The sequence below is a fragment of the Aedes albopictus genome, chromosome 2 (genome assembly GCF_035046485.1).
Source record: "Aedes albopictus strain Foshan chromosome 2, AalbF5, whole genome shotgun sequence".
NCBI classification, from domain to species: Eukaryota; Metazoa; Arthropoda; class Insecta; order Diptera; family Culicidae; genus Aedes; species Aedes albopictus.
Genome location: NC_085137.1, coordinates 31,577,279 through 31,588,877, shown reverse-complemented (window position 1 = coordinate 31,588,877; position 11,599 = coordinate 31,577,279). Strand labels below are relative to the sequence as shown.

General features: G+C 41.0%; 1 protein-coding gene across 1 annotated transcript in view; it reads right to left on the bottom strand.

Moving 5' to 3' along the window:
* Positions 1-8,990: 8,990 nt before the first annotated feature.
* The window catches only part of LOC109402526 (transcription factor hamlet), a 368,179-nt gene continuing 365,570 nt past the window's right edge, over positions 8,991-11,599 (bottom strand). The window contains exon 4 of the mRNA XM_062849409.1: positions 8,991-11,599. Within this exon, the coding sequence (XP_062705393.1) occupies positions 11,286-11,599 (314 nt within the window). The 3' untranslated portion in view covers positions 8,991-11,285.

The window sequence follows — 11,599 nt, the reverse complement described above, 5'->3', positions numbered from 1 at the left end:
GTCCTGTTATGGATGTCTTGAGTGATTGAATGATCGCTTGTGCCTTCGAATCCAACGCGAATACGTTTTGGTAGTATCCGTTGCGAGCTTTGGATAAGGATTGATGCAAAGTTTCTTCCAAAGTTGTGCGGGTTGACGAATCCAAATCCCTATCTGACGTGAATTGATCGATAATTTGTCTCGTTCTCTCTCGGTAACGCCATTGTTCAGTAGAATCGTGGTCCAACTCCAAGTATCGATGGATGTAGGACTGCATTATAACCGCATTGAACTCCAAGCTGTCCAGCGATTGCGTTGTTAAAATTTTCCAATCTGCAAACATTGTATCGAAAAAGTCCCCACTGGACCTGTCGGTCAATTTGGAATCCAGTAAACGATGAAGAGCCGTTATAGACGCGTTGGCGAAAGCCATCACTTCAGCAGTATCCATCAGATTGTTTCGATGGGAATCGCGGAGCCGTTCAATTACTTCCACTTTACTTTTACAATTATCCAGTAGATCGTCATAATCTTGTCTTTGATTGGCCGGCAGATCATCAGGGTTTGTCTCGTTTAGACGGTTCTCAGTGGTGGTGAGATACTTCTCGACTCTTTGGAACATATCTTCTTGCAAGAAGCGAATCGTGTTACCCCCAGCATATCTCACCAAGGAACGAAGATCATCGATCGAGCGGCATCTTCTCATCATTCCGTACATGTAACGTGTGCAGTCGTGCAAAAGGTATATGCAGACGGCGTAGAACGAAACAGCTGTTATGTAGATGAAGTCACTCAATCTCTGGTAGTAGTATATCTGGTCGAAGTCGCGTACGAATAGATGTGACAAAGGAATTCCATGACTCGAGAAGTTTCTGTATTTGGAGTTGAGCATGATCGAGTCTGTCAAAACATCCGGAAGAAGCTTGTTCAACTTTTCCGATATATTTGGAGTGTCCGTGGTGTTCTTGATCGCTTCGCCACAAATTTGATTGAAACGTTTGATTGCCGCCACAGTGACTGATGCATTACATCTACGGAAGTCTCCGTCCTTAATTTCACGGTAGATTTGAATACAAGACATAATCTTGAAAACTGAATACATCTGTTTTACCCGCCGATAAGTTTTGCGTAACTTTTTCAACACGCTGGATTTCCTATGTTTGATTGATTCAGAAGCATTCTTGATCACTTTCAATCGACCGACGATCGCCAACAAAAACTGCATCACATTCCGCTTGTTGATCACCACTCTATACACCTCATGCCCTGGCATTTCATCATGAATGCATACGAATATCGCCAGACAGAATATCATCTCTTTCAACGGCACGCCCCGCAACGCCGGGTTGTCCTTGACGAAGAACAAATGATTATGAATCATTCTCATGCGAAACATCACTCGATCGTCCACATCCAAAAAGTCGTACCAGCGGGGACGACTGCGCAGCTCTTGCACCCACCGCACCACGCGATCAATCGAATCAATCCAGTAACGCTCCGGTTTCACCGTATCCCAATCACCGCACAAATTCTTCAAACCATACGAGGAAAGTTTGTACATCACCAGCCATTCCATCTCTTCGGAAATGGACACATTTTTCGCGTCGAGCTCCAGCAGAGCATTCGAACAGTACCGAAACGAGTCCCATCCCCGACGACACAGCCCGGAAGATTCCAAATGCCGAAAGCTGGCCACCAGTCCATCGCGAATCACTTGATAGTAGATTTGGGCCGGATTCGCCGCTCGATTCCATTCGGATTGAAATAGGGTTTCAGCTAGTTGCAAATCGCCTGTCTGAAATGCGTCTTCTATATGCTTCATCTCGGTATGTGCACTGAACGGGCGAACGCGTAGTGTAAACAAAGTGATAAAAGCCGGGAAGATTGCGTGTTTGTGTGATTCTCGCTAATCGCTGCTACACCTAACTCTACGACGACGCGTTGTATAGCCAGTTGGGAGAATACTAAATTCCCCAATCGAATGGTTCTCGCGTGAGACGTTGTGTTTGAAGCGTTGCGCATGGGCATTAGGGGAATCAGTTTAATATGCGTCGTTGGGTTAAAGCGATACACCCCAGTATTTCATTATACACTCATAGAGAGAATTTTGATAACATAATTTAGAAACTGATCGAATCATTTTAAATTTTCTATCTTTTAAATTCTAGCATGAACTGCCAAACAATGATTGAAGTAATAAAAAAGACTTTACTACAGCTTAAACTATTATATTAATTATTATGCATGCTATATAATAATTATATCCTTGACTTTCTTGGGCATAAAGACTGGATTCGAAAAAAAATGAGACACAAAGAATAATGTATAACTTTTGATTGCGTGCACAAAAATAGCTGATTTTTTGACCAGGAATAGTACATTATGTGTAGATAGGGTTAGGCGGGGCATAATGAGCAGGTGGGGCATAATGAGCACCTTGTATTTTCGCTGTAAATCTTCAAATTAACAAAACAAATTGCTTGATTGTAGCCTAATTATCTAAAATCCAACGAGTTGATGACAAAATATTAGTCAAAAAATCTGTTTACCTTGAAAAATTAATCAAAATACGTAAAGTGGTCATGTACTGGGAAAATATTATAAGAATCAGGTGACCTAAAATAAGGTTTTGGGAATCGAAATCACAACTTACTTGGCATCTATCGATTTTCTTGATATTCCATACGCCAATGAAATGTATTTGTAACACTTTTCAACTATTTGTATAATTATTTTGTTGAAAAAATATGCTTCAAAGAGTTGGTAGTAGGGTGGGGCAAAATGAGCAACTGGTGAAAAAATAATGAAAATGGTAAATATCTTCAACAAACGAATTTTAATTATGGTTTTCTCTGTTTTGATGCATATAGTAAGGTTTTGTCTCTAGCTTTCAATTTAATAGCTTGAAAATTTCAGTATCTGTATATTATCACCGCTTAAAAATTCCTCAATAGAAGACTCCTTAAAACCCCACAGTTCCCTACAAATTAAACCCCGTAATCCCTTCAAATTCTCATTGATTGTTTACGGTATGCTTTATTATTAGCAAGAATAGTCAATTAGCATTTCATTGTGTGCAAAACTGGTATTGATCATCCTGCCCCACCTAGGGTGCTCATTATGCCCCACCCTCAAAACGAAACTCGCGATTTTATACGTCTGAAAACATAAATTTTTACAACATTTTTAACTTTATTCGGAATTTCAACGATTAGCTTTTGTCAGTGGAGGTTCAAATGAGGATTGAACGTTAAAATTACACATTGGTTGCACTTAATTTACTAGATTTAGTGGCAAAATGCTTAAGCTGCTCATTATGCCCCGCCTACCCCTAATACCATAAAAATTTCATCAAAATCGGTTAAGTGTTGGCGGAGATATCGTCGAAACAAGAGACTTTCCATTTGAGAATCTTGGGTCAAACAAACACTTTAAAAAATATCACATTTTTTACCTAAAACTGTAAAGCCAAAAATACTGAACCAATTTCAATGAAAATTTTTCTGTACAAAAAGTATGTATGCAGATGTATTGTGTCAAAATTTTATTCAATTTGGTTTGATCTTTAAAAAGTTATAGCCATATATAGTGACATACAAACTGCTCTAACTTTTAAAATATTCAATCAAAATGGCTGAAATATTCACTGAGAACAGATTAACACAACGATTTCACACTGTCAGTTAAAAAAAAAATAAAATCGGGATTGTGTTGCCAATACTACAGTCAAAATAATGCAAACTGATTTAAAAATGTTAAAAAAAAAACCCAAAATTAGAAAACCCCGTTTTATTGTTTGAATTGTTAAAAACAATGGCACGGTAAAAGCTGGGTATGCTGCGCAATTCAGATCCCATTGTGATCCACTAGCCTCTGCCTAGTAACTCCTATCCCTATCTCCACCAAACCCGGTGGGAACTTTGGTCGTAGGCTGACAGGAAAGGGGGGGTTTGCTTCGGCAAACCTGAGCGTCTGTTCTCCAGGAGGAGCGGCTCACAACAGCGTCTGATCCCCATGTTACGGGCGGCTGATCTACGTCCGAGTGCCAGGGAAGGACTCTAAGCTCAACTGTGCACTATGGTCCTCCGGAAAGTAGGGGGTTGGTGTTAGGCCCTACGAGCCAGCCGTAAAAACCATTGTAGCGGAAAATCAGCAACAGAATAATACGAACCGAGACCAACGGCAACGGACAAACCTCAGCGAACAAAAAGGACTTGCGATTGGAAACTCGGTACGTGGAACTGCCGATCTCTCAACTTCATTGGGAGCACCCGCATACTCGCCGATCTACTGAAGGATGTTACAAAAATAAAACCCGTAACAAGGACCGCGGGTTCGGCATCGTAGCGCTGCCACGGTGCTCCATTTACCGTTATTATAAAATAAAATATACCATCAAAACCTGAAACGCCATTCTCTTTCTTAATCTATCCTACACCTCTGGGCAAATTTTTAAAATCATCGTTGGGCGAAATTTTGAGTTACGCCCTTTTAAAGGGCCTAATCTCTAAAAAATCGTGTTTTCTATAGAATAACACCACATTTTATAACAGAATCATGAATTAAAGGCATCAGTAACAAAAATTATTATGAATAATACTGAAATTTGGTAGTATGTATCCATATAATTATTAGTGGAGTGCATTTTCTATTAAAATTGATCATTACGTCAATATACGGTTGGTGTTCTTAGGGCCTATAGAAACCAGACATTTCATCGGTGTAACAATTCAATTAAAAATATATTGTATTGTGATTCCATATATCTATAGATGTTCATATTACTCTCAGTCAAGGCGATAGTATTCACATCCATCCAGCACCAACATTTCAAAAGGACGTAACTGATCTTCATCACAATATCTCATCTTTCCCAGGACACCAACGACCACTATCGGAAAGAATTGCATTTTCCCAGTCCAGTTGTAGTTGTACATTGCGTCGGAGAGATAAAGGTTTGGTTTCGGCAAGCAGATTCGCCTTTTTGAAATGTAAGCACCGATATATTAAGAACATACACTCCCAATACAGAAAATCTACTTTAAAAAGAATAGTCAAATATGGACAACCATAAATTAAACAAAAAGAAATATGTCTGTGTGCCAAATATCTTAAGTTATAAGAATAGATAACCAACGTATGGAAAGCCCCAAGGACAAAAAGTCAGAACAGGTAACAAATAATCGAACATAATATGCTGCATGAAAATTCTCTCTTTTTTAATATAGGTAAGACCTTTCGTTCCTACTAACTTTAATTTTATCGACCTATACATTGCAAGAAAAAATATCGCGCAAAGTTTTGCAAAAATGTAAATAGATATGCGTGGTTGCATTTAACTGTTCCGGTGTCTTCTGCGCGGTCAATCCTTAGCTATTTTCCGCACTTATCGTAGAAGACAAGAACACGATATGATGTACTGGCGACGATCTATTAGCGATTTTTAGCATTTTTGCGCGATAATCTACGGTTAAACGCGCTATATTATCTTTCGATATTTTTTCTCATTTCTACGTTTTGTCTTCTCAGCCTCAGCATTCCAACAGGGCGTAACAACTTTTCAAAACAACACCTTTTTTCGAAGCTGTGGCATGGCACATCTAAACGAAAAGAATGCTCCTCTTTCGATGGCTTTCATTAGATGGATGACATGCAATCTACATCCATAAAAGAAGGTGCCGTATCAAAAAGCAGTTACGCCCTTCTGAAATGCTGTAGCTGATGAAGACAGAACGTACATATGAAAAAAAATGAAAGACAAAAGGTCGAATAAAAATAAAATTAGTAGGGACAAAATGACTTACCTATATATTTTGAAAGAAGAAAAAAATTTACCCTGCAAATTATGCTTGATTATTTGATGCCTGTTCCGACTTTTTGTCTTTGGGCCGTTCCATATATTGCTTTTCTATTCTTATAACTTAAGATATTTGGCACACAGACATATATCTTTTTGTTTAATTTATGGTTGCCCATATTTTTGACTGTTGTTTTTAAAGAAGATCTGCTGTATAAAGAGTGTGCACTCTTAATATATCGGTGCTAACATTTCAAAAACGTGATTCTGCTTGCGGAAACCAAACCTTTATCTCTCCGACGCAATGTACAACCACTACTGGACGGAGAAAATGCAATTCTTCCAGATAGTGGTTGTTGGTGTCCTGGGAAAGATGAGATACGATCTACAGCTATAGGAGAAGATATTGTGTTGAAGATCAGTTACGTGCTTTTGAAATGTTGGTGCTGTATGCATGTGAATACTATCGCCTTGACTGAGACTAATATGAACATCTATAGACATATGGAATCACAATGCAATATACTGAATTTGTTACACCGATGAAATGTTTGTGTTCTACAGGCCCTAAGAACACCTACCGTATATTGGCGTAATGACAAATTTTGATAGAAAATGCACTCCACTGATATTTATATGGATGCATACTTCCAAATTTCATTAATATTCATGATAATTTTTGTTATTGATTCCTTTAATTCATGATTCTGTTATGAAATGTTGTGTTATTCTATAGAAAACACGATTTTTTGGAGGTTAGGCTTTATAAAAGGGCGTAACTCAAAATTTCGCCCAACGATGATTTTAAAAATATGCCCAGAGGTGAAGGATAGATAAATAAAGAGAATGGCGTTTCAGGTTTTGATGGTACATATATTTTATTTTATAATAACGGTAAATGGAGCACCGTTGCTGCAGGAGGTGTGTTGGACAGGATCCATGGTGCGAACGTTTAGAGGTAATCATACCATCTACCAAAGCTGCGGCAACGCACGCGAGCTGGGAACAGCTTTCATCGTGATGGGTGATATGCAGAGGCGCGCGATCGGTTGATGGCCGATCGACGAAAGAATGTGCAGGTTGAGGATCAAGGGCCGATTCTTCAACTTCAGCATAATAAACGTGCACAGCCCACACTCCGGAAGTACCGTAAACCGGAGTCAAATTGATCTCCGGGTCGAAATTGATCAGACGGTTTACGGTTAGAAAAATCCCACTTTAAATAATTTCCTTACGAATATCGATTACTATCAGATTCCAACAGCACGATATTTGAAAGGAAACTCTTCAAAGTATGATTCATCTTACTGAAAAACGTTCGATCAATTTCGACCCGGAGATCAATTTGACCCCGGTTTACGGTACTGATGATGACAAGGACGCATTTTACGCGCAGCTCGAACGTGAGTACGATCGTTGCCCAAGCCACGACGTCGAGAACATCATAGGAGATTTGAACGCTCAGGTAGGCCAGGAGGAGGAATTCAGACCGACGATTGGTAAGTTCAGCGCCCGCCAGCAGACGAACGAAAACGGCCTACGACTCATTGATTTCGCCGCCTCCAAAAATATGGCAATACGTAGCACCTTTTTCCAACACAGCCTCCCTTATCGTTACACCTGGAGATCACCACAGCAGACGGAATCTCAAATCGACCACGTTCTGATTGACGGACGGCACTTCTCCGACATTATCGACGTCAGGACCTATCGTGGCGCCAACATCGACTCCGACCACTATCTGGTGATGGTCAAACTGCGCCCAAAACTCTCCGTCATCAACAATGTACGGTACCGGCGACCGCCACGGTACAACCTAGAGCGACTGAAGCAACCGGATGTCGCCTCAGCATACGCGCAGAATCTCGAGGCCGCGTTGCCAGACGAGGGCGAGCTCGATGAGGCCCCTCTAGAGGACTGCTGGAGTACAGTGAAAGCAACCATCAACGACGCAGCAGAGAGCACCATTGGGTACGTGGAACGGAATCGACGGAACGAATGGTTCAACGAAGAGTGCAGAACGGTTTTGGAGGAGAAGAACGCAGCGAGGGTGGTAATGCTGCAGCAAGGGACTCGACAGAATGTGGAACGTTACAAACAGAAGCGGAAACAGCAGACCCGCCTCTTTCGGGAGAAAAAGCGCCGCCTGGAAGAAGCGGAGTGTGAAGAAATGGAACTGCTGTGCCGTTCCCAAGAAACATGGAAGTTTTATCAGAAGCTTAATGCATCCCACAATGGCTTCGTGCCGTGAATATGCCGGGTTAAGGATGGAGGGCGGAAGGCGGACGTGATTTGATCAAAAGGTGGAAGCAGAACTTCGACGAGCACCTGAATGGCGTGGATCACGTAGGCATGGGAGACCACGACAACGGAAGGAACAACTACGGCAATGCAACGGAGGACGGAAATGAGCCAACTCCCACGCTGAGGGAAGTTAAGGACGCCATTCACCAGCTCAAAACCAACAAAGCAGCAGGTAAGGGTGGTATCGTAGCTGAACATATCAAGATGGGCCCAGAAAAGCACCGATTGATAGTCAGGATCTGCGAAACCGAACAGCTACCGGAGGAGTGGAAGGAAGGGGTAATTTGCCACATTCACAAGAAAGGCGATCATTAAGAGTGTGAGAACTCCAGAGCGCTCATCATTTTGAATGCGGCCTACAAAGTGCTATCCCAGATCATCTTCCATCGTCTATCACCTAAAACGAATGAGTTGGTGGGAAGTTAATATCAAGCCGGCTTCATCGGCGGCCGTTTGTCAACGGACCATTTTTTTTACCGTACCACAAATCCTACAGAAATGCCGTGAATACCTGGTCCCAACGCATCACCTGTTCATCGACTTTAGAATGCGGCATACGACAGTATCGACCGCACAGAGGTATGGAAAATCATGGACAAAAACGGGAAGCTGACTAGACTGATAAAAGCAACGATGGACGGTGTGCAAAACTGCGTATGAGTTGCATCGCATCATCGTCCTAAAAGGTTTCTACCTAAAAGCCGATTTCTACCAACACCTGTTGATTGGTCTGCATTTCGGATAATATAGACTGTAACTACTGTTATACGAGGTTTGGTGGTCCTCTCTTAGATGCACATTACAATTAGTAATCCATAACATATACAATTAGATTTCATGTAGTCTTTCTCAAGTTGGTGATATTGGTGCACAAGAACTGTCATCATTTTCAAAATCGGAAAAACCCCAGTTACATTTTTCAAATTAATCACTTTATTCTCATTACAAAGGTACGCGCGTCTTGCCGCACTGGCAAAACCGCGCGCAACGTAATTCGCATTGCGACTGTAACAATAGGCTAGGTGTAAATATTTACACATCGCGACTACTAGTCTATACTATAGAAGGACTAAGGACGGTTTGTTTTCTATTATTGTTTTTTTTTTGCTAAAACTTGATTATAACAAATATTGAACAATTGTGGTTGGATTCTTGGAATGGAGACGAACTTAGAAGCGATGGTGCAGAATTTTTTAATCTTCGAATGAGTTAGGGCTTATAAGAATTGATTTTTTTTTGCATGCTGCAAATGGTAATTCACCTATAGTGTTTTTTTAATTTTCTCTCTCTTTAAATTAGGTGCTTCAGCTTGGGTTTTTGTTTGTAAAGGAAAATAATACTCTCTAAGTTAGTGTCTTGCTTTTCATTCTAAATGGTAACTAATCTTTTTGCTTGTAATCGGTGCTCATTTATGAAAACGTAGCTCTTTTGTTTCTATAAGGAACACTTCTTGTGAGTTTTGTAGCTGTTTGCGATCTCTCGATAGACTAAGGTAAGATAAAACAATACTTTTAAAAAATTCACTTCTTACCGGAACATGCAGATCACAATCCCGGTTGGATGAGCTTCTAGGTAGCCTGTTCCGGTTCTTCGGAATCTATTCTATTTCAACTAACACGGACTGCCTTACAAACTAGGTTGAGTAACAATCGAATTAAACTAAAACATAAAACGTGAGTTAACAAGGGACAAACTATTCAATCGAGTCTAATCCAACTAACCAATCAATATAAACTTCAACAAGTAGACTTTTAACGTTCATCTTCGTTTTAGAAACAAATCAAACCTTTACACGTAAATCGTGATGCTTTCGGCTTTGCGCACTTTTCCTCTCTTTTGTGTTTCAATAAATTTATTACGAATATCGCTTATTTGGCTTTGGTTGAACATTTCTTCTTGGCCGGGCTACTGCCCGACCCAATACAGATTTTCTTTCGCACAGTTTGTTTTTCTGCTAAAATTGACGTCTAACATTTGAACGACTTACTGTCGGATTAAGATAAACTTTTCGCAATAAACTCAAACCTACAGGCTACAAACAAAGATCATATGGCAAAACGAGTATTTTGTGGTTCCTCTCGCTCGGTAGTATTTTCCCCTTTTTCAGTTTTTCCTCCGGAGTCCGGACATTTTTCACCATCTTTGAGGAGGTTTACGCTACACTGGGAGATGAGGACACATCGGTGACATTTGTTTTCACTTGGAAATAACTAAGAACTCTTAACAGGACTAATAAGGTGTATGATTTTAAGTCTATTTTACATTAGAAACAAATTGGGGAAGTGATTACACAAATCCTAGGCACTAAGGGCTAGGGCGTAGTATAGTGTGTGCGCTTCTTACGAGGCCTAAGCTGGTAATCTACAAGTACGAGTTTCGTTCTGGTGATGTCAATACGTTTCCTAAGGATTCGTTGTGTTTTTGCTTCTATTTGTGTGATCAGTGTGGATAGAGAGAAATGTGTATCTAACCTTACTGAGTGCTAACAGGAATTGATTCATTGTACATTGTAACATTGCGTTTTCGGTCGGGTGAGTGCCGATGAGGTGGCTCGAATTCTGCGCTTGGAATGAGGACTGTATTGTTGGAGAACCTTCAAGGAAATTTTCACATTTCTTGACGTCCTTCTGGAAAAGCTCTGGAAGCACAATTTTGATTAATAGGTTGGAATTATGAACTATGAGTGAGCTTTATTCCACATTGCTGTGAACATAGGATAAATTTCTATGAAGGGCTTATGAGAATCTCTTGAAAATACATAAAATGATCAAGCATGCGACTTCTTTGCAATCGTTCTGGAGGATTCTCATGCAAGACTCTTTCGAGGTTGTCGTTACAAAATTTCTGCTAGAACTCTAGACAACGGATTGGTTCAACCCAAAACAATTTATTTTGAAGAAACATAGATTCACGCTCAGCGAAATATCCTGATAAATTCTTGAGATTGTGAAAGCAAAGATTTCCAAAACTAGTAGCAACGCAAAATGTTTGTCAACTGATGACATCACTTCAAGGATCGTTGAATCATAACAACTGACTTTTCAACAACTTCAAATTATTCCTGAACAATAGTTTTCATCCCACCTAGCACCCTCTTCCAACTATACAGTCATCATACGTATCGAGAACCTCAATCCAACTTCATCCATCGAGCACCCGACCCCCGTGAAACCCCCCGCTCAATCTAAGCACCGCGATCTTCCGGTCAGGTAACCTGCACCTGCTCCGCGTCCTCCTCGTCTTCGTCGTTCGTTTCCATCTTGATTTCCAGATGGGCGCTGTGGGAACTTCCCGCGGGTGATGCCGGATCCGAGGGCGTTGAACTACGGGACGAACTTGCGTCTAGCTGGTGGTGCTGTTGTTGATGAGCCTGCTGCTGCTGCTGTTGTACCTGCTGAGCCAGAGATGATTGGTGGTGTAGCTGGGGATGCTGGGCTGCGGCTGCCGCTGCCGTCGCGGCTGCCTGGTGGTGCTGCATCCTTAGTGGGATCGGCAGCTGCGTCACCTTACCCATGAAGG